General features: G+C 39.9%; 1 protein-coding gene across 1 annotated transcript; it reads left to right on the forward strand.

The window, feature by feature from the left end:
- The first annotated feature begins 12,912 nt into the window (after positions 1–12,912).
- LOC103718073 (adenylate isopentenyltransferase 5, chloroplastic-like) lies at positions 12,913–14,101 on the forward strand. The gene has a single exon (XM_008806722.2). It carries the CDS (start codon positions 12,952–12,954, stop codon positions 14,071–14,073), a length of 1,122 nt encoding a protein of 373 aa, XP_008804944.2. The 5' UTR covers positions 12,913–12,951; the 3' UTR covers positions 14,074–14,101.
- The last annotated feature ends 10,170 nt before the right edge of the window (positions 14,102–24,271 follow it).

The raw sequence follows: 24,271 nt of genomic DNA on the forward strand, positions 1-24,271 counted from the left end.
AGAGAATAGTTGGTTTGGTGTGGTGAGAATGAGAGAGGAAAGGGGTATTTATAGGACTCCATTTTTTTCCCCAAAATACCCCTCAAATTAGCCGTTTTTGGACTGTTGGGAGGGGTATTTTGGGAAAAAAATAAAAAATAGCCGTTTGGAAACAGCTATTTTCTTCCCCCTGCCAGACGGGCCGTGCCAGGCACGGCCCGTCTCGTGCCAGGCACGGCCCGTAACGGGCAGATTTTTTCTTCCCGTTTGGACCCGTTACGAGCCGTGCCTGGCACAGCCCGTCTGGCAGCCCGTGATGGCACGGCCCATCTCGTACCGTGCCGGGCACGGCCCGCCACCCCACGGGCCTAGGGCTGGGCCGGGCTTAGGTTTTAGGCTAAGCGGGCCGTGCCCGGCACGGCCCGTTTATTCTGTGGCCCGGTGGGCCTGGGCCGAGCCGGCCCGGCACGGCCCGATGCCCATGTATAATTGGGAGTCTCCCTCCCCATTTTTCATGTGTTGGCCCGGCGTCCTTGCTCAGAGTCCGGCCCGAGCCCAATATGTGGGCCTTTACTTGTATTAAATTATCTTTTTATTCTTCTGCATGATAAACCCAGGCTGTGAAATTATTCCAATTGTTACATTGATCATCAATTTTAGTTGGGGCCTCATTGCCATTTATCATTAGTTGCATTCCTGCTATTTATTTTTAGTTCTTTCGATTGTAATCCTTATCCTCCAAAGTTATCATCCCTATTATCAACGTAACGTTTAAACTTGACTTCCTAAACATTAGGGGTGTGTTGGGTGTTGCTTTTGCTCTTTAGAAAGCCATTCTCAAAAGTTGCTTTCATTTAACTTCTCAAGTTTTAAACAAAAAACTGCATTTTTGTACTTGGTGTTTGGTAATCACGTATTACAGAACCATCTTTCGGGATGAGCGTACAATGTTTGGAAGACAAGGAGCAAGCTCGCAAGAGCAGAAACCAAAATCTAGTTTTTTCTAGTTTTTCCTAAAGGCCAGTTTTTGGCTTATGCTTCTCGTTGGACTTCCCAAAATGCTGTTACGAAACATTTCATTTAGAAAGTAGTTTTTGACTATAAAAGTCAGAACAAGATTTTTTTAAGCAACACCAAACAAAGCTTCTCTTCAGGATTGAATGCTGGTAGAAATGCTAGCTGGGCACTATCACTGCAAGAAAAATGTCTTGCTGTGCTGTCTCAAGTCAATGCTTGGCAAGAATGGCAGCATGCCAAAGTATTACCACACAGCTGATGCTGTGATAGTGCCATGCGCAGTAAGGAGCTGGCAAATTACATATGCCTATAGAGATATAATGTTATTGTCCCTCTATGACTACTATTGATACATCCGTTTTGCTAGATCAATTGGATCATCTATCCGAGTGTATAAGATTTTTTTTTTTCCTCTGATTTCTTTGAAAAATTATAAAATATAATAGAAATTAGAAAAATGAAATATGAGTCATATAGATGAATGGAAGATAAAAAGACATACATACATGTCTACAGTCTACTCTCCACTGTTATAAGCTTATGTATAGCATGTCTGATGAAACAAACATCACATCTAGTTTTATGAGATATTTATATATTACCTATAAATTCTATTATACTTTTGGTAGAATATGTTTAGAAAAGCAAGGATACAGTTTTAAGATATACTTGTAAAAGTACAAAAATTTGCCTCTAATTTTTAATTACATGAACTGCAATAACAAGCTTGCTAATTTTACTACTGAAGACTTGTTGATTATTGACAAGTAATTATAGAAAATGGTCCTATGATCTAAGGGTCATATGATCTAAGGGCTCGTTTGGTTCGCAGGAAGCATTTTCCTTCCTAGGAATATGATTCCTGGGAAACAAATTCCTAGGAAGAGGATGCCTAGGAAAGTATTTTTGGCATGTTTGGTTGACCATGGGAAAGTGACAAATTTCCAAGGTGCTTATGTTTGGTTAGCCATCCACTTTCCTAGGAAAGTTATATATAATTCCTATTATGCCCTTAATAAAAATTAGGTTTTTAATGCCTCTTTAATGCTTCTTTAATACTGAAGGGACTTTTTGGGAAAAAGTAAAAATGAAGTGATTCCCGCCTCATGGGAAAGTAACTTTCCCATGTTTCTCATGGGAAAGACTTTCCCATGAAATGTGGGAATCACATTCCCATGGGAATACAACTTTCCCTTCTCTCTCCTTTGAAAACTCCAACCAAACAAGAGGCATCTCATTACTTTCCCGTTGACCACACTTTCCCCCCTTCTTTTCCCGCGAACCAAACGAGCCCTAAGGGATTTCAGACTCCAAAATTCCTATATGCATCCTATGATCTTAATAAATCCGGGTCCATTGTTGAGATCCAGATCATTTATGTCAATCTCGTACAAGATCATGAATTGTAAGATTTAACAACAATGGATGTGTATGATAGGAACCTTTTTATATGATTTTCTGGTTTAGGTATTCTAGTCTTTGTATATGATCACATCCAGTCATTTAGGTTCTTATTTTTCATTGTCATACTCGTCGAAGCTGACAGTGGATAATAAAGCCTTACCTTTCCACCCTATGTGTATGTTTGTAAATTCTGTGCCTTTCCTTGACTGCCATTTGTGCATTAAGATTTGAATGTTTCATTCTGATGGGGGGAAGCATGGAAGTTGGATTCACAAGCCTGGTTGAATCTGAGGAACAGAAAGTCAGATCGTGGGCTAAGCTTTGAATCCCAAAAGTGGCTGTTTGCTGGCTCGAAACAGAGCAGAAATAGTGGTGAAGATGACCAATCCTCCTGCGATGAACCTGGTTCAAAGGATTCGAAAAACAGGAGATTCAAATGCTCCAAGAAACAGAGCTTTCATTCCTTTCTTAATGGCGGCTGAAAAACATCCACATAACAAGAAGAAGAGCACGGCTCTTCTAGCAATCCTTTTATAGGATTACAGACTCACCCTAAACCTAAACAATGGGACCCAACACAAAGCAAATCCTAAATCAACAAGGACTCTTAACCCCAACTTAATTCGGAACCAAACATCAACTAATTCAGCAACAAACAAAGACTCTAAACCGGCATGATCAAACCAAAATCTAGAAGCAAACTAATCTGATTCAACTCTCCTTGAGCGTGGGATTGATATCTCCTTGAATGGGATTGATCCAAACACGCCACAGAGAAGAGGCTTCAAATCTTCACAGCTGCAATTTCTTCTCTCTGTTCCCCTGTTCCATGGCCCTGTTCCGTGGAAGGAACCCATCCTGCATCAATCCCCTCAACTTGGAAACAACTCGACCGCGAGTTGGCATTTGGATACAACTCTTCTCCATACTTTCTTGGCTTCCATTTGCTGTAAGTTCCTACCGCAATACTTTTTCCAGAAACTTTTGGTACTTGTTGCAAGGTAGGGGTGTCCTCTCCTTTGTCAACCAACCCCATGACCCCGTTAGTCTCCTGGAGATCTTTCACAAATTGCTCCTCCGGTATAGTGAGAAAAGACTTTTCCTCTATTTTAGAAGCTTCGGGGGTAGATCCTTCATTCATTGGCACTAGTAGAATCTTCTTACCTTGCCATTAAAATATGTAAGTATTATCTCAACCTCTATATATCACGTCTATGTCATGTTGCCACGGACGCCCGAGTAGCACATGGCATGCATCCATGTCAACCATGTTCCATACCACCTCGTCCTTGCAATACCGGCCGATCAACAGTGGCACCCTACAAATCTTGTCCACTCTCGTTTCTGCACCCTTCTTGATCCACCCGATCTTGTAGGGAGATGGGTGTTTATCCATCTTCAACTTCATGGCACGGACTAATGCTGATGATGCTATATTCTCGCTGCTACCTCCGTCGATGATCATGTTGCACACTCTTTGGGTGCTGTGATTCTTCCTCACTCTTTGGGGCGAACAGGATTCACTGAACTACAAAAGAAGCTGGAGTCCCATGATCAGGCATCGTCACCACGTTGTCATCGTCATCGGTTTGCTCCTCCTCTTGTTCTCCTCCTCATAAGGAACCCCTTCTTCTTCCCCAGCTTCGACCACATTGACTGATCGCCGCTTCGGACATTCGTTGGACCGATGCCAAACCTCCTGATACCGGTAATATTTTATGAGCATTGGCTTTTCTAGGGATTCCTGTTACCTTTCAGGGCCGCCGATTGTTTGCTGAAATTTTCAGCACCTTTGGTCATGGACGTTGATGGCAGTTGGCCCGAAGTGGCTGCCGCATCAACAGCCTTCTGCCTTGCCATGGGGGAGCCCGAGGAAACTGTCTGACTCGAGGGCTGATTTGCCTTCCATGCCGCCTGTGCCTCGAGTTTTAAGGCCAAACTTGTGGCTTCAGATAAACTCCACACCGGATGTAGATCTACATGATCTCGGATCGCCAGTTTCAATCCTCCGATGTACCTTGCCACTTGCTGATTTTCTGTCTCCGACAGATTATTACAGGCGTTGAGATGGTTGAACTCATCCGTGTACTCGGTCACAGTCCTAGGGCCCTATCAGCAATTTTGATATTGATGATATAATGTCTGCTTGTAATCGGGCAAGAAGAAGCGACCACACAAATGCTGTTTTATTTGGTGCCAAGTGGTAATTGGTGTCTTCCCTTGTCGCAAACGATTGTTTTGCAATTGTTCCCACCATGCAGATGCTCCACCACTTAGCTTCTATGTAACAAGCTTCACCTTCTTCTGGTCTGGGATCTCCATGTAATCAAAGAATTTTTCTACCTTGGCCACCCAGTCCAAGAATCCTTCAATGTGGAGATTTCTGCTGAAAACAGGGAGATCAACCTTCAAACGGTAATCGGAGGTGACTCGATTCCGATCCATCATTTCGGGCCTATAACCCGCTGGATTTGGGTTGCGCCTTTATTGCAGCCCGTTGAACTCGCCAAAGGCCAATCGTTCGTCTTCTTCGTCGGACAACTCTGAGTAGACATGCTGCCTATGCTGATGGGGAGGGTCTCGCGCCGGCACCGGTTAGCCACGAGGGAAGTTCTTGCCCGCTTGAACTCGATTCCAGTTGGGTTCCCTTATGTTTTCGATCCGCAACTCGTTGAGCATCTGCTCAATGTTCCGCACAGTGTCTTCAAGGTTGCGAACCACCGCCCAAAGGGCCGGCATCCCATGATCACCGTCGATGGGATGGATGCTGCCTACGCTGTCATTTGCCATCGAAGCAGGAGAGACCCGCTCTGATACCAAATGATGTGGGGAAGCATGAAAGTTGGATTCACAAGCCCGGCTGAATCTGAGGAATAGAAACTTAGATTGTGGGCTAAGCTTTGAATCCCAAAAGTGGTTGTTTGCTAGTTCAAAACAGAGCAGAAACAGTGGTGAAGATGACCAATCCTTTTGCGATGAACCTGGTTCAAAGGATTTGAAAAACAGGGGATTCAAATGCTCCAAGAAATAGAGCTTTCATTCCTTTCTTAATGGCGGATGAAAAACATCCAAATAACAAGAAGAAGAGCACGGCTCTTCTAGCAATCCTTTTAGGATTACAAACTCACCCTAAACCTAAACAATGGGACCCAACACAAAGCAAATCCTAAATGAACAAGGACTCTTAATCCCAACTTAATTTGGAACCAAACATCAACTAATTCAGCAACAAATAAAGACTCTAAACCGGCTTGATAAAACCAAAATCTAGAAGCAAACTAATCTGATTCAACTCTCTTTGAGCATGGGATTGATCTCTCCTTGAATGGGATTGATCCAAATACACCACGGAGAAGAGGCTTCAAATCTTCACGGCTGCAATTTCTTCTCCCTGTTCCCCTGTTCCATGGCCATGTTCCATTGAAGGAACCCGTCCTGCATCACATTCAGGGTTATGCTCTAATTGAATATGAGAACTTCAAGGAAGCACAAGATGCAATTACAGCATTGAATGGAACTGAGCTTCTCACACAAACCATTTATGTTGATTGGGCATTTAGCAAGGGTCCTCTCAAGCGCAGAAACATGAGAAGGAGGTCTGCTTATATTTTAAAAATAACTTTTATTCTATAGACGTAGTATGTTCTATTTAAACTAGGGTATTAAATGGGTCGGGTCGGGTCCTGAGTGACCCCGATCCGACCTGATTTCTTGTTTTGGTCCTAATTTTGAATCCAGAGCCGACCTAGTTGAAATCGGGTCAGGTCGGGTCGGGTCCATGTCTACAAATTTTTGACCCGACGGGTCATTCAGATCGGGTCGGGCCGGGTCCGGGTCTGTTCCGAGTCCGGATCTATGTATTTTTATATTCAAAGTTCCACTATATAATAGTAAATAACATCAAGCAATTATTGTCCTAATTTTTTTTAAAAAAAATAGATATTTTATGAGATAAGCTATATTCACATGTTCAAATTCAACATTCTCTGAAAAAAATTGACCCAAAAAAATGGGTCGGTCGGGTCCGGGTCCGGTTCGAGATTGGGTGGACCCGACCCAACCCGAAAATAGAACATGTTCGAATTTAGGATCCGACCCAACCCCCCGGGTCCTAAAATTCGGGTCGGTTCAGGTCTTATACGGGTCAGGTCGCAGGTCGATTCGATCCATTTGCAACCCTAATTTAAACAAAACTTCACTTTCAAGATGAATGAATGGTCTCTGAATTTTAAATTTCAATTTGATGTGCAAAGTTTATAACCTTCAAGCTGGATTCTGTCTGGATTATACATCATTTGCGTTGCCAGGATTCTTTCCTTTTCTCTATACCATTTGCATTTATTTCAAAACTGGAGTCTTCTGGAACTTCTATTTCTCTGTCACATTAGATCATTTTTAGGCTCGTCTTTTTTATTGTAAATGATTAATGTTGCCTCGTTTTGTTTTGTGGGCTCGTCTTTTTTTAGCCTTTTGAATACTTTTGACCTGCAGTCATTAGGATGATGTCATCTGTGGGTGGCAATGGAGGCTGTTGGCCTGACCTGAATCCACTCAAAAATTCCAGGTTTGGGTACGAGAAATGAGCTCAATGATCTACCATTGCAGGTTTGGGTTCCTGAAACCAAATCTGATGCCTTGTTGGGTCTGGCTTGGCTATTAGCTGATCCATACCCGAGATCCATTAGCCAGCTCAATTATTATCATGTATAATTATATGATGCATGTCTTAACTTCTATTTCTCCTCATATAGTCATCTCAACTGAGACAACTCTACTCTCTTTCCTTCCAAGACATCCAAGAATTTTTGTTTCCTTTTCTCATAATGGAGACCGTGACAAGTGATGCTGATGAGTGCCTGTGCAACATGCATGAGGATAAAGTTCAGTAATGCCGGTGAGTGTCAGGTTCTGCCCTCAGCTCTTGGTGCTTGCAATTTTGCCAAGTCTCATTCCTGGAAACAGCCCAACAAAAATCTGATAGTAACCAAAACCTGACCAAAGTCCAGGATGGGGTATAGGATTGTAAATTGGGTTCAGATCCGACACATGATTTGTGTTTGGTAACGATAAGCCAAAGCCAACCCAAACCTGATCATTGCCACCCCTAGTCATTTCATTACCATATTGAAATTGGCATGATAAATTAGTGACTTTTTAAATTCTATGCTTAATCATGGTCTTTCTTTAGTGTCATTGTTGATTTTCTAGGTTCATCGAAGAGGTGAGATGACAATATTGATATCGTAATGTGTTTTAAACCAACTCCATTTACTTTTATACAGATTGCAACTTCCAAGTTTCGATTTCCGATGATTTCCATCGAAGATTTTTATTCAACTTTACATAGCGATTAGAAACCTCCAAGATACTCTGTAATTAAGCATTGCTTGTATGATAGCTTTATCTCCACCACAGGTCTACCATACGACGAACTTTGTTCGTGTTCTTATGTAATGCTTGTGAAATTTGTAAGGCAGTGTGAGTGTTCATTTTCTTCGCGTGACATGGATGTCAGGTCTGCATTACCATTCACAATTTTTTTGCCCTTGTTAGCTAGGTGTTTAATGCTTGCTATCATTCCAGTAGTGAGTCCAAGTGATGACCAACCTCCATCACAATTCACAGGAGCATAACTTGGTTTCCATGCAGCTTTAACTTGAAAGGGGGATGATCCCTTTGTGAGTTTAACTGGACAGAAGATGCAGGATCATGAACATTGTCTATTATTTCTGACATTTCAGATATAGTTTTGTCTTTGTCCCAGGTTTTGCTGGAGCTATCCCAACCTCATCAGATTTCTCTGCCATTTCTGTGACAGCTGGATGTGCAGTCGATGTACTCTCGCCATTGCTTACAGCCCGAGATTTTTTCTGGTTAGGAGCTATCCATCCAGCCAAGACCAACCCATCAGGTTCTTTCTCCTCATCAAACTCCTCCCTGCAAATATCAGCACAAGACGTAGATCAATAACCACAGGAATTTCTGGAAAAAGAAGAATGCCATTTTATCAAATCAACCTTTTATTAGCTGCAAATGTCAGTTAAAAGATAAAATGCAGCTAAAACAATCTAAACTCCTAAAGTACACAGAAAGATACAGTCAATTCATTTCTGATGCGACTAAATATTAGCAGCCTGTAAATACATAAACTTGGAGTAGAAAAAGAAATATATGTGGATGCATCATGAACTTATCCTCCTTTCCATTCTTAAATTCTGTTTCCTTTTGTTCCCTCACACTAATACAGTCACCAACTGAAACAGCAGTAAGGTTGAAGTAGATTAAAACTGACCAACCCAGGGTCATAATCTCCAACCTTCATTTGACCGGTTGTAATCTATGAAAGCTACTATATGAGGACCCGTGCGGGTATGTGTTTAGCCTCATATCAGTTATTCGCTGAATAGAACTTGGGTACTTGTACAGGATCAAGGAATCCAAATTAATAATACCTTCCGACTAGCCTTTTTAGGTGAGGTTTTGGATTGTTACAAATAGTATCAGAGCAAATTTGGCCCATAGCCTATGTAGACTAGGCGACACTGCAGCACGAGTTCATTAAGGCTGACCGCGGGCCTATCGTGGTACTTGTAATTAGATTTAAATAGATTTAAACCCGCAGCCTGACAAAGACGACATAGCTTGAACGGGGGGAGTATGTGAGGATCCGTGTGGGCATGTGTTTAGCCCCATATTGGTTAGTTATGGGAAAATCACCAAGAAGGTGCACCACCTTAAGTGGAAGATTCCTTCCGCTAAAGATAAAACAATAATTCTATCTAGAAAGGCAAATGGTGCATATTCCTACAAGGTACTGTAATAATGCTCTTACAGGAGCAACTCCAAAAGTTGCTCCCACCGGCAAATGAGAAATTTATCTTCATGTATTGCACTAGTTAGTTTGCATCCATGGGGTTTGTCATTTGGTTATAGTTTACAGTCATTTGGTGGAATTCAATGTCACAAAAATACCCGGATGCATGTAGAATTATAAAGTAAATACCTGGGGTGTAAATTTGTCACTTGCTGATAGGAGCAATTTTGTGAGTTGCTCTGCTGGAAGCATAATGATTATCAATATATGAGTGCATGTAGATATTTATGCATAAACACAGTATGTCTGCATGTATATATAATGTATGCGTGATGACAGGAAAATAAGCATATGAAATATGTCAACCACACTACCTATATCAAGAACAAATGATATGAATTTTATAAGTGCTACTAAAAATTCAGATAAGTCCAAGTACCCTGCACTGCAAATCTACAAAAAAATAATTTAAGATAAAGCTCTGAAGAGATGAATCTACAAGTAAGATGAAAAAATATTTTCATCTCAATGTTGAAGCACATTGCAAGTCGAGATTGGAAAATTGGTAACTCTTTCATATGTATCTTGGGAATACAGATGCAAAGAAGCAATTGTCAGTCATACAAACAAATTCAGAATATAAAGAGGTGTCAATAGTACATTTGGATATTTCCAAGAAGTTCAGCACTAGCACATGGATATCCTAGACATGTTCATGAATCTTGGATTGCTCTCCAAATCTCAGACAGAAATTTGTCAAGTTGAAATAGCAAGCAGAACAATAGAACAGTGTACTGCATTACACTATTGTGGACCACGAATCCATGTTATTTCTTTTTCGAAGTACTTTGTCATTCTTGTTCATTTCGATACGGAACTATGAATACTGTGCATTCTAGGGTTCCAAAACAGTGCAATATACAAATGATAGATGGTGGAGATATTTTCCAAGTGACTAAATTTTCAGCAAATTTTTGGTTTTTTATTTTATTTTTTTGGATATTTTCATCACTTTTCAATTGAAACATCAAAATGCAGAAATTGCAAAAAAAAAAAAAAAAAGCAGCCTGGCCAACATACTGAAATTTAAGTTTTCAAACCTTGATCGCGAACCAACCTGGCCATAACCATGAAACAACTGCCCCTTCATTTCATTTGTCATGTACTTCGATTCCTCTAACCTTTCTCAATGCAACAATATGTTCCCAATTTGTTTGGGAATTTTGGAGTGCCAACACTTCCAAAATCTCGTTAGTGTTATTATGGCATCAGTATAATTTTTCCAAAATCTCACGTATTTTACTACTGAGCAATATAGTCTAAAGTATCTAGACTATTTTAGCAAAAGTATCAAACTTATTTTTCCTTGTGTCCATCTCGTTAGTGTTATTATGGCATCAGTATAATTTTTTTGACACAAGTATCATTGACCGGTCAATTTACTCTGGTAGTATGAATATTTTAGCATTCTATCATAAGAAAGGGTTTCAATGTCAAGAATCAGATAAGGATTTGGCAGCACAATTGCGGATATCTAGATATATATTTTGCATGGGTGCTAAATATATAAGCAATGAACTTTTTTCTTCTTTAGAATTTGGCCAAGTGTGAGGACTCATGTAGGCGTGTGTTTAGTTCCACATCGGTTATTCATTGGATAGATCTTGCATACTTATACAGGATCAAGAAATATAAATAATACTTTTCGGCTAGCCATTTTGGGTGAGGTTTTAAATTGTGACAAATGGTATCAGAGCGGACCCGACCCATAACTTATGTGGACTAGGGGACACTGCAGCACAAATCCATTCAGACTAGCTACAGGCTGATCGTGGTGCTTATGATTAGATTTGAATGGATTTGAACCCTTAGTCCGACAGGACGTCAAGTCTTAAATTGGAGGAGTATGTGAGGACTCATGCAGGCGTGTGTTTAGTCCCACATCGGTTATTCGCTGGGTAGAACTTAGGTACTTATATAAGATCAAGGAATATAAATAATACCTTTCGGCTAGCCATTTTGAATGAGGTCCTAGGTTGTGACAAAAATAACTAAGAGTGAGCTTGAGGATGAGTTGGATGATCAGAAGTGAAACATGGAGCATAAAGAAAGGAAAACAAGCAAATTCATTACTAAATAATTAAAACAAAAGTCAAAATTCAATTGGGAAATGTGAGAGAACAAAAAGAACTCAAAAGATCCTAGACATAAGAGATTCCTCTAACACCTTCTCTGCACCTCCATCTCCCTCAATTCCTTCCTATCTGATTCCAATGCATTCACTGAGTGTTGTTCTGCTCAATTGACAAGTTGCACGATGATGACTCCTTCTCCTCCAACGCCTCCCTCGTCTTTGACACCTCCTTTGATGGATCGATTTGTTAAGCATAGCAACATTTCCTGCCCAAAACCCCAGCCCTCATATCCTGTTCTTCCCTTCCAGCGAAATCAGCATCCATCGAGTCCCGCCGGTCTGCCAATCCTTTGATTGCCAAAGAATGAGCTAATTATATTGTTAGGAGAAACTACCAAAGGAAGAGAAATGGCTAGAAAGAGAGAGGCACGATTATTAAAGAAATGACAACATCTATTATTTATATGTTTTAAATCGTAAATTTATTTGAGAATATTTCAGTTATTTTCGGAGGTATGATCAACTGAAACTTTTGCTATTTGTTTTTAGAAGTATAGATTTTTATTGTCACAACTATTGTTATTGCTATTTTTTTATTTTTTTTATTAGAGAAAAAGAGTTGCAAGCCTCCTTAGGAACATAATTTCCATGACATTGTTCACCATTATATCGGAATCCCTAAATTCATAGGCAAAATTAGTAAACTAGAGAATATCTAAATATGAGACTTCTTGTTTGGTTGTGTCACACCCACGACTTTGGGACAAGGGTTGTATCTTTTGCACCAAAAAAAAAAAATTACCTTCCTTCGCACGAAACCATCATTCCTTTGAAGCCTGTTTAGGTGGATGAAAGATAAAGTTTAAAGTGCTTTGAGATATGAGTAATGCACGGTCTTTGATTAATTTGCGCAAAGGATACAACCTCCGACCATGATTTTGTTACATATCAAACCAAATTTATTAGTAGTCTCAGTTGAGCCAACCTACATTGCATCCCACTGCAGAGCATCCTATGTAGCATAGTCAAAGTGTCAGCAAGTCGGTAGCCTAAGTATTATGGCAAGCAAGGACATGAGTTATCTATTGAAGTGAATAGCCATGAAGATCCTTGGAGTTCCCATATCCTTTAGACTCCTGTACTGTATCTCGTGGGTTATAGCAATCCATGCATTTATGTAGAAGGCATTTGAGGTGTCATATTATATCTATATAAATCTTTGTACTCGGCCATTTTAGAGACGGTCAAGAATTGAATACAAAGCCATTAGTGAGTTTGTCCAATTATCCAATTCTACTTCTCACCACAACATTAAGAGTGATTTAATGGCCCAAGCATCTGAGCCCAACAAACATCCAGAGCTAACAAACTTTGTTTCCTTGCATATCAGAAGGCACAGCCAGATATCCCACCAGAGATTGAAAGGCTCTATCTTATTATTAATATCCAACCGACAGTACCTTTTTTTTTCCATCCTTTGTCCTAAATCAGTTCCTTTTTTAACTAATGGTATTCCTTCTATATCTTAATCAGCTTTACTCTCCGAGGTAGCCGGCAACCGCAACCCCCTTCGAGCTTCCGGCCAGCTTCGAGGCCCTTCTCCATGGAGACACCCTGCGGCCTCCCCAGCCGAAAGGACAACAAGGTCGTGTTCGTCTTGGGAGCGACCGGCTCCGGAAAATCCAAGCTGGCCATCGCCCTCGCCACCCAATTCGACGGCGAAATAATCAACTCCGACAAGATGCAAGTGTACGGCGGCCTCGACGTGATCACCAATAAGGTGACCAAGGAGGAGTCCGCCGGCATCCCCCATCACTTGCTAGGTGTCGTCCACCCGGATGCCGACTTCACCGCATCAGATTTCTGCCGCGAGGCCGTGCATGCCATCGACTCCATCCTCGGGCGCGGTCGCGTCCCCATCGTCGCCGGCGGCTCCAACTCGTACATTGAGGGGCTGGTCGACGGCGAGGGCGGCGAGTTCCGGTCCCGGTACCAGTGCTTGTTCCTGTGGGTGGACGCGGCGCTGCCGCTCCTCCACTCCTTCGTGTCGGCACGGGTGGATAGGATGGCGGAGAAGGGGCTGGTGGAGGAGGCGCGAAGCTTGTTCCACGCCAATGCGGACTACTCCCGCGGTATCCGGAGGTCGATCGGGGTGCCCGAGATGGACCATTACTTCCGCATGGAGGCATCGGCGGACGAGGAAACCCGGGCCAGGATTTTGGAGGCGGCGGTGGATGAGATCAAGGCCAATACATGCAAGCTGACCTGCATTCAGCTGCAGAAGATCCACCGCTTCTGCACCCTCCCTGGTTGGGACCTGCACCGCATCGACGCCGGCGAGTTCTTTCTGAAGCGAGGCCAGGAGGGGGAGGCCGAGGCATGGGAGAAGGTGGTGGAGAGTCCCAGCACGGAGATCGTGCGAAGATTTCTGACCGGGGCCGGTGGGGTTAAGCATATGGCTGGTGAAGAAGGAACCGCCGACGATAACAAGGAGGATAACGGTGAGGTTGCCGATAAACATGGAACCGCAGGGAAGTACAAGGATGAGAATTGCGAGGTTAAGCATGTGGCTGGTGACGATGGAGCCACCGATCGCAAGAACGCGGATGAAAACGGGAGTGAAGCTGGTGCCAATGGAGAAGGACCCAAGAACGTGGTTAAGGATGTGAAGGGTGAGACTGAGACTGGTCATGTTAATGGAATAGCAGCCAACCGTGAGGTTTAATCTGCCATGGACAAACCTTATGTTTATGAAGAACCAAAATAATTAATAATAATAATAATAATAATAATAATGATGATGATGATGATGTGCGTCTAGATTTTAGTTTTGTAGCTGGAGTTATTAGATTTATTATGAAATTTTAAAGAGTCGAATGGAGAGAGAGAAGAGAAGTACAACTTTGTACAACTTTCAGAATGAAAGTGGATTTATCAAATTCACTGCATGGATAGTAATAATAATAATAATAATAATAATTGTTACGATGGGAAAATCATTGGCACCAATATTGTGGCTTGCATGCATCTCATGTGTTGAGACTTGGAACGAATGAAGGATGGGCGAGCTTATTATATATATAGTTTGTAAAAGATTTCTGACTTCGTGCACCAGCTTGGATGCATGCATGCATGGCGTTCTGATTTTGCTAGCCTTTTGAAACGAGCCCATCCATCTGGAGGGTTCCGTTTTCTTTGCTTTTGTCGTGTGAATGGGAATCCTAATTATTTACTTCTCTTGATGAGGATAATATTCCTAAGGTCGTGAAAGCCCCCAATGTTCACGGAGTTATATTATTTAAAGATATATACGTGGTGGAAGCACGAATCCTCTTTGCATTTATGTCTTCTTTATCTCCTCTTTGTTTTACCGTTTGAACTGGATGAGGTTTAGAGTGGCAGGTTATAATTTGCCAACCGAGATGGAATAAATTCTGCAATCCTTACTTGTTTCGTTGGTGCGAAGAATTTTTTTCCTCACTAAAATATTTTAACTCGCAAACCGATCTCCGAAAAAGTAGTTTTTACATTTTTTTTTTAACTTTAATGGCCATTTCATACATCACGGATATGAATACACCCAATAGAATCGGAAAACAAAAGATTCTGAAGTGCTCCGGGTATCTCTCTCTCCCCAGTCCATAGGGTACCTCCTGAGTGGCTCGCAACATATGCTGCCACCCAGTCGGCCGCCCCATTGGCCTCACGATATACATGCATGGCCTGAAATGTAACACTCTCCCTCGCCATCTCCCAAATGCGGCGGAGCAGGGGGTGAACTCTAGAGTAGTTTATGTTTTGTTGAGCATCCATTTTTTCTAGAGAAGTTGTGTAAAATACCTATTATGCCGTTAATAAAGAAAAAGATCCTACCCCAATCTATCTAAAAGCTTAAGAACATTTTTGGAAGAAAAAAAATTCAATTTCAGTGAGTAGAAATTGGACTTTTCCATGTCTCTCATAGATTTTTTCCCACAAAGTGTAGAGATCTTATTCCCATAAAAAAGTCACTTTTTCCATGCATATACATACATACGTATGTACATAGATACATACCCACACACACACATACAAGCTAAAGTGACTTCCCAAATTTTGTATTACAATAATAGAGATGTATAATGAATTAACCCTTATATATTTATTGATGTTATTTGAAAAAAAAATTAATGATAGAAGGTGAACTAAAAAAGAATTATATAATGTCCAAAGATGTCAAACTTGTTACAATCTACAACCACAATAAACTAATCTTTTATTCAAAAGAAAGTTAGTTACCAAATCATGAGTGAAAAATCTGTCGTAACCCAAGACCTCGTCTTGGGTTCCTTAATCCTATATAAGTATCCAAGATCTACTCAGCGAATAACCGATGTGGGACTAAATACACTCCCGCATGGGTCCTCACATACTTCTCTCATTTAAGCCCTGACGTCCTCGTCAGCTCAAAGGTTCAAATTCATTCAAATCTAATCACAGCCACTACGATCGGCTCGTAGTCAGTCTCCATGAACCAATACTGTAGTGTCCCCCAGTCCACATAGGCTATGGGCCGAATTCGCTTTGATGCTATTTGTAACAATCCAAGACCTCACCCAAAATAAGCTAGCCAAAAAATATTATTTGAGTTTCTTGATCCTGTAAAAGTACCCAAGATCAACCCAGTAAATAACCAATGTAGGACTAAATACACAAATGCACGAGTCCTCACGTACTCCCCTCGTTTAAGTCCTAACATCCTTATCAGGCTAAGGGTTTAAATCAATTCAAATCTAATCATAAGCACCATGATCGGCCCACAGTCTGCTCCAATGAATTTGTGCTGCAGTGTTTCCTAATCCACAAAGGTTATGAGTCAGGTCTGTTCTGATACTATTTGTAACAACTCAAGACCTCAGACCTCACCCAAAAAGATTAGCCAGAAGGTATTTTTTGGGTTTCTTAATTCAGTATAAGTACCCAAGATCTATCCCGTGAATAACCGATGAGGGACTAAATGCACGTCCACACAGGTCCTCATATACTCTTCTCATTTAAGCCCCGATGTCCTCGTCAGGCTAAGAGTTAAAATTCATTCAAATCTAATCGCAACCACTATGATCGGCTCGTAGTTAGCCTCCATGAACCCATGATGAAGTGTCCCCTAATCCATATAAGCTATGAGTCGAGCTCACTCTGATACCATAAAGTGTCACACCCTAAATTCGGTATAAGACATAGTGATGCTACCATAGAGTATTGGCCACAAGAACACGAAGCCCATAATGACACTTTATATAGCATGATAAAAAAATTGTCCAATGTCATTTGCTAAACGAAAAGAAGCATGTACATGGCATCTAAATCTAACATATGATTTCCTAGATATAACTACACTTATTGCTAGCTTGCAACTATGCTTCAAGTTTTATTCTTTCATCATTTATTTACTTATTCTTCTCCACTCCTAGCAACCTTAATTCTTTGAAACAAAAATAACATAAAGAGATAAATGAGCTCTGTAGCTCAAAAGTAACCATGCACCACCTTGCTAGATCAAGAGTAAATTTTTACATGATTCAATGCATCATTTGGAGAGTAAAATTATAGTGTAAAATAAAATATTTGATAAATATAATAATAAACTGTTGTAGCAAACCAATCGTGTATGCACAAATCATGCAAGTTCATAAAGTTGAAGGTGCAATTTAAAATATCCATAATCGTCAATTGTTTGCCATTTATCCATACTTTTAATCAAAACAGTGCTCACAAATTTTCGCGCTACGGTCACTATAATCTGTGATGGGGTCGTCTTCGTAATCGATAAGATTTTATAATTCATATTTACTACCAACTTTAACTCATTGGCAGAGAGTTGTTTTTGTTGGATGCTAGCTGCAGGGTGTCAATTAGCCTCCATTTCTAAAAGCGATCATAGCTATTTGAGAGCTCGTAAAATATTGCATATTTTCGTAAATCATATATTTATAAATAGGTTGGAATTTCTAAATAGCATCGCAAAAGTTTAAAATATATAATCGTGCCATATATATCATTTTCATACAATTTTTTATAATCACAAGTCATGCGTAAATCATTTATAATAAAATATTCAATAAAGATACTATTTGGCCAAAAATATGGAATATTTACAATCATATGCTTGATCCTAAATTTTAAGAGAATAAAAAGCTCATCACATCACTATAATTTATATTTTAATTTTAGAGAACATAATTCATGTGTAAATTATCCACAGTAAAGCATAATTCTAAAATGAATTATTCATGAATCATGAAACCTAAATTTTTTGTAAGAAAATGAAAAACTAAACACATCATTATATTTATATTTTCGTAATGCATATAAATTAAATAATTCAAAAATTAACAATATTCATGCTAGGGCCACTTATCACTGTTTGCCCAAAGATCACTAGGTTCAGTTGGACAAAACCGTTGCACCTATCAAAACATTAAAAGATAATAATAAACTATTTACTATTCACTATTTAAAATCTAAATTTAAATTAAAAATTTCTAAGCAACTCGAAATGAACTTAAGCAAGCTTTAAACCCCGACTGGGTAAATCAAACTAGGATCTACGAATCAGATAGAGAGAATGGTTGCACCTAGGATGAAACCTCTCTCTCAATTTTCTTCTTCTCTCTCTCTCTCTCTCTCTCTCTCTTCCCCCCCCCCCCCCCCTATCCCGATGACCCTTTGCCGGATTCCAGCCATTGCCGGGTTGATCGGAAAGAGGGGGAGATAGGGAGGAGAGGGAGACTTGGCTTTGAGGAAGTGTTGCGGCCACTAATCTGGCGACACAAGCGAGGGCACGATGAGCCCAAGCAGAGGAAGGAAGAAGGGAAGGGAGAAAGGAAGGGAAGGAGAGGAGAGGGAGAAGGGCTCTATGGAGGAAGAAGAAGGGCCCGGTGAGCCCATGCAGACGGGGAGGGGAAGAAATAGAGGGAGGAGACCGCGGATTCCGTGATCTCCTCATGCTATTCTTCCAAAATCAGAGCACGCCAGAAAAGGAAAGAAGAGGGGCAGGGCTCTGGCGATGTCACGCGGCCCTGCCTCCCTTGTGGCGAGGATCACGGCCAACTCCATCCAGCTGGCCATGCCTAAAATAGGATGTCACAAAATCAATGAAAATTAATATATATATTATAATATTATAACAAATTAATACACTTTTTTGAAATAAAAAGATGGAGTTGAAGTATGGCAAAGTTAAGTAATCCAAAAGTTTGTGTTACAATAATAGAGATATATGATAAATTAACCTCATATATATTCCGAATCTAACTAGTGACCTTGAATATGGGTCCAGAAAATGAGTGCATGGCTCATGTATGCAACACGCACAAGTTCATTCAGCACAGACATGCACATGCATGCGTTTTGAGGGACGTTTGAAGATCACCACTCTCATTGCTTCTAGCCAGAAGCAACATGTAAGCCAATTTCGATCCAGAGCAACAAACTAGGAATTAGCAATGTACATGCAAAGTGTGTGATTTAACCTATTTACTTGGGAAATCTTAGACAAAAGACCAAAGCGAGAGATGTTCATGCCATTCCGGCTCTCTCTCAAGATAATTCAGATTGAAAAAGCAAACATTCAATAACAACAAAAGCCCCTTAACAGAAGAGTGGCAATAACTCCTCTACATATCACCATTTTGGTTGAAATTCCTCCATACTTGTATTCATGTTTACAGGTCTTCCCAACTTTTATTGATGCAAGTGTGCTTGGCTTTGATAAGGAATGGAGGCAAATGGAATAAAGCTTCACATACACAAGTCTCTATCTACCTCAGCCAGCCACCAGTAACAATCCTTTTTTGCACGCTGCTCGATCCTCTCCATGTTCATGCTCATGCCCATGCTCACGTCCATGGCCATTACCATCCTCCTGGATCCCCTGAAGCATCCTTCGTTGGCAGAACCGCGCAAGCTTGGATTTTTTTTTCTTCTTCTTATGGTATTTACGGAGTTAGAGGATGGTTACAAGTGGTTTGAGTATTTCATGCTCTTTGTGCCAAAAAAGAAGAGAGATAATAGAGATTGAAACTAAGAAGCTTGCCTCGTGCTTAAGACATGAAGATGATATTCATGCTTCAACCGATGAACTACTATTTTCTATCTGCTTTGCAGCAGTTGGTCAGGGTTTAATTAGCAATCAAAGAAGAACACTTCTTTCTCCTTTTCAATTATTCAAAATGATCCAACTTATTGTAAAGACTTAGAATTCCAAAAAAAAAGTTCACATTTCCATTGATGTAACAAGAATCGTAGGAGAGGTTTGAAAAGAAAAACCAACAAATCCCAAGGACTCCGGTGTTGCCTCATCTTCGTCGTCTATCAGGAAACGTGCATCAAACATGCTAATTACTGGTATCAATATATATAAATACGTATTACTAATGAATATCTACTAGTGGAGTTGACAAGTTTTCAGTCAGTGACATGCATCAAGATTTGTGCCTTCAAGGTGGTCTCCTTATGCAGGGATGGGACAAAAATATTCGCCAATAAAGGCTACTGTGCATGTGGAATCGGATGCACATTCGTATTTACACCACCACCACAACTGTAAGGATAACTATGTAGTCCAACTTATATTCATATGCTCCCCTATAGTTTAAATAATTTAGTTCGAGCTTATACGCATTGATCATGGGTTAATGAGTTATGCAACATTTCTATAGTAATTACCCGGAAAACATATAATATACGTATTAAACAACGGCAATCACAAATATCAGCCTAGATGGTAGGAGGATTTCCAAATGGAATGTGCGGGCCATATCACTAAAGACCTGTGCAGATATGTGTTTAGTCCTACATCGGTTATTCGCTAGATAAATTTTAGATACTTATATAATATCAAGGAACCCAAATAATACCTTCCGACTAGCCATTTTGAGTAAAATTCTGGATTATTACTAATTATATTTAAAGCGGAATCCGACTCATAACCTATGTGGGATTATGAGATACTGCAGCACAGATACATTAGGGGTCGATCACGAGTCGATCGTGGTACTTATGATAAATTTGAATAAATTTGAACCTTTAGCCTGATGAAGATGTCAGAACTTAAATGGGATAGAGTATGGTGAAAAACCCATTGTGGACGTGTGTTTAGTCCAACATCGGTTGTTCGTTAGATAGATCTTTGAATACTTCTATAGGACCAAGAAACCCAAATAGTACTTTTTAGGCTAGTCATTTTGCAGTTAAGGTTCTGGAGTTGTTGTACACACGTAGGGTTTTAGGAGCGTGCACAACCAAATATTAAGAAATAATTTAATTGATGCTAAATTTTCTATTAGTTAAGATATACTGTTTAGTTTATCCGTTAAATTTGTGTACACTATCATGAAATATTGAAACCGTCTCGTTGGAAAAAGATCGAGAAATCAATCTTGATGTTCTGCTTGTGGAAATTTTCACACACCTTTTTTTTTTGGCTCGTATAGCCGGGCGTGTGCGTTTTTACTGTGTCAATGCCTTATCAACATGAGCATGACACATGATTTTAAATCATTGCTTCCAGTAACACTTATAACCACATCACAAACAACAGCAGCATTCACATGGACCACAAGAAAAAGGTATGTGTTAAATCCTTTCAAGCCTATTAATAAGCACATGTTTCAGTTAAGCTTGAAAGTAAGCACGCTTACAGAATTCAAGAAAAATTTTTTGTACATATAACCACCATCTGTTTCAAATATGATAAGCTGTATATCGGAAACTGAGACAGCTAATCTTATATTACATAGTCAAACATTCCGCAACCACTTAATCTTTCTATTTTGTTATATAAAAGGAAGCCTATGATGTGTTTAAACTGAAGTTAGAACAAATGTAGAATACTTGAGTTAGAATTGGTAAGGTATGGCCCTCACTTGCTTGGAAGGGATTCAGGCTTCGCCATCATAACAGCAATAAATCTGCCATCAACAAACTAAAAGGAAAGAATAATTTACAGTTAAAAGATGACAAGCATTAATTGGTCCCGAAATATTTCAGAAACAGATCCTAGAAAAAGAAAAATTACCTTTCCATCCATCTCTTTTACAGCCCGTCGTGCATCTTGCTCACGAGCAAACCAAAGATACGCCAATCCCAAGGACTCTTTAGATGTTTTGCTTGAAACAATTTTAACTGCAGCATTGCAGTGAGGAAGTAAATATACAGGTTTGCTGATGAATTCCTTGTGAAATTGTCAATGCAGCCATAAATTGCTTTATTATTCAATTTGATGCCATTCACCAGTACTCTGCTTATATAATTTATACATGATCTTTCATCTTTCTGTCCAATTGAGTACTTTCTTATCTTTGCTAACATCAACCAAGAAAGAAGAGAATCTTAGCATAGGAAAAGGAAAGTTTAATCTCACCTCTGTAACTTCTCCAAAGCATGAAAGATCTTGCCAAATATCCCTCAGATGTTGTGCGTGATAATCCTGTATCAGCATATAATTTGGGCATTAAATAGAAAACAAATGATTGTAGTAAAGTAAATTTTGCATAATTCTGAAGTGGTCCCTGGTGTACTGAAAAGAACGTGACAATAAAGAAACATTTTTTTGATATATTCTTGCTAAGTTTTGACAATGCAATTTTGAACCAACTGTATTTCCCATTTTACCATCTGGATAAGAAATCCTATGAATAACTTGAATTATATCTTCATAGATATTATCATATTGATTGTCTATCAGTAGTTGCTGCCTTTATCTATACCCAAGTATACGTGCTACATATGTCACAAAAAGTTTTCTTTCAATACCTATAGTCTCACTTATTCTAACTTCCAGCAATCTCCTCATAGAATTTCTAATATAAGCCTTGTTACTTGCTGTACGTTTTCTTGTGAATTAAATATCTGGAAAAAATTTGTCCACCCTGCCTAAGATGAAGCTAGTTGGATTCTTGAAGATGATGGACATCGCTCTTTCAGATAACCCTGGAACTTCATAAGGCAAACCAGTTCAGCTTTTGCTTAGTTCAACGTAATCTAGTCTAGGTGGTGGGTATGGAAACATTAAATGGCCTCACGGAGAGCTCTGCACCTGAAATAGTTAAAGATTCCAGGAAAAATGCTTCAAATGAGAGAGGTAGTACTAAATGGTCGTCTCATGCTGAGCATACCATCAGACCTTAGAAGATCTTATTTCAATTGCTCATATGATTGCTCATATGGAGGGCAATTTGAATGAGTTATGGGATGCACACTTTTGGGAAGGAAGCCTAAACTGAAGTTAATAGAACTAGAAATTTAGAGGTGAGAAGTCTGTCATTAAGATTGTGAGATTACAGCTTGTACTCCAGCTCCCACATTTTGGAGAAGAGGATTGAGATTTTTGCTTTCCAATGATTGAATAGAAAATAGAGGCTGAGATAATAGAGGAGCTAGCGAAGATAGTGTTCCTTAAAAAGCAGTAAGAATAAAGGCTCCAAAGATTTGGGATTTAACTCATGGACAAATTGCTAAAGATTTGGCAAGTATGAGGCCTCAGAAATAAAAGATCAGATATTCACTATTCCAAGAATTAATGCTCTGGTGCTAAAATAACATGAAGGGCCCGACACTTTTGACACAAATGATGCATTACAAATTGATCCCAGAAACCAAATAATGCAAGAGAGAGATGTTAGAGAAGAAAGGAAGAAGACGAAGAGAGAAGAGAGAGAGATAATGTTGGAACTCCACTCAAAAGATTTGAAGCTTTACTACCTCAAACTATCAATATCAAGTATTAATTTTTAACTCTAACACAATTGATAATAGATTCTATATTTAGAGAAAATAAGCAAATCTTAACATAAAGAAAGAAACCAATTATAATCAAGATATACAGCCTTTGGAATCCCCAAAATGACAAATGCTACACCTAATCGACATCCATAAGCCCTATAAGCTCTAACTCAGAAAGTACAAACACCCCAAAGCCCTCCTCCCCTTTCCCCAACAACACATGCACATCCCCCCCAAAAAAAGGAATCAAACCACGTTACTACTCAAATACGCATTAGTATCAAATCAAGTTTTAAGGCAATTTAGTATTTCTCTAGTAAAAACTTATAACTCCTCTGCCATAGGTTAGATTCACACATTCTTGAGCCACCAAAATGCTTGTTCTAAGCGAGGGCTGATGGAGCAACTTTCAACTTCAAACTATCTAAATACTTTGGTGAGCTTTCTCTTGACCCCTCCTGTTTGGTAGGGATGGCAACAGGTCGGGTATGGGTTGGGTTGGCCAATACCTGTACCTACCCCACAATTAGAAACCTCGTACTCATACGCGCATTGTACCGTCTCAGATTAGGTCAGGTAAAGTAGATGGTGCGGGTCGGATTCGGTGATAAGACGGATCAGATCAGGTCGGGTCAGGTAAGAAACCATCATGCAAACATTCTAAAATAATTGTAACTTTGGGGGTGGGATTTAGATTAAGGCTATATCGGGTCGGGTTCGGAACGGGGCATACCATTACCCACAACCCAAACAGAACCCGCTTTAGGTATTTATCTAGAACCCATTCCACCGCAGGGTTTTAAATGGATCGGATAAAACGCACACCATTCAGGTTAGGTGGGTCGGGTATCCGATGGGTTGGTTGCAATTGCCACCCTACTTTTGGGTGTTGTAGAAAACTTCTAATGTTATCTACATCAAATATAAGTCCCATTAAGTAATAAAAAGACTAGTCACAAAGAAATGATTCATCAAATTATGCTCTATGAACGATAACTCAATTGCAACTTCATCCATCACCCTCTTCAAATGTTCAAAATATAACAACCTGAGCAATCTGACAAACCTTCTCAAATCTATGTGATATCCATTTACAAATCCTACTTGAATATTAAAAATATTCCATCAGCATGTCATCTAAAATGAAACACGGCATTTGA

Source organism: Phoenix dactylifera, unplaced genomic scaffold (genome assembly GCF_009389715.1).
Source record: "Phoenix dactylifera cultivar Barhee BC4 unplaced genomic scaffold, palm_55x_up_171113_PBpolish2nd_filt_p 002018F, whole genome shotgun sequence".
NCBI classification, from domain to species: Eukaryota; Viridiplantae; Streptophyta; class Magnoliopsida; order Arecales; family Arecaceae; genus Phoenix; species Phoenix dactylifera.

Bases quoted from the DNA above. Each gene is read 5' to 3' on its own strand.
- LOC103718073 (XM_008806722.2), top strand. From the start codon at position 12,952: ATGGAGACACCCTGCGGCCTCCCCAGCCGAAAGGACAACAAGGTCGTG.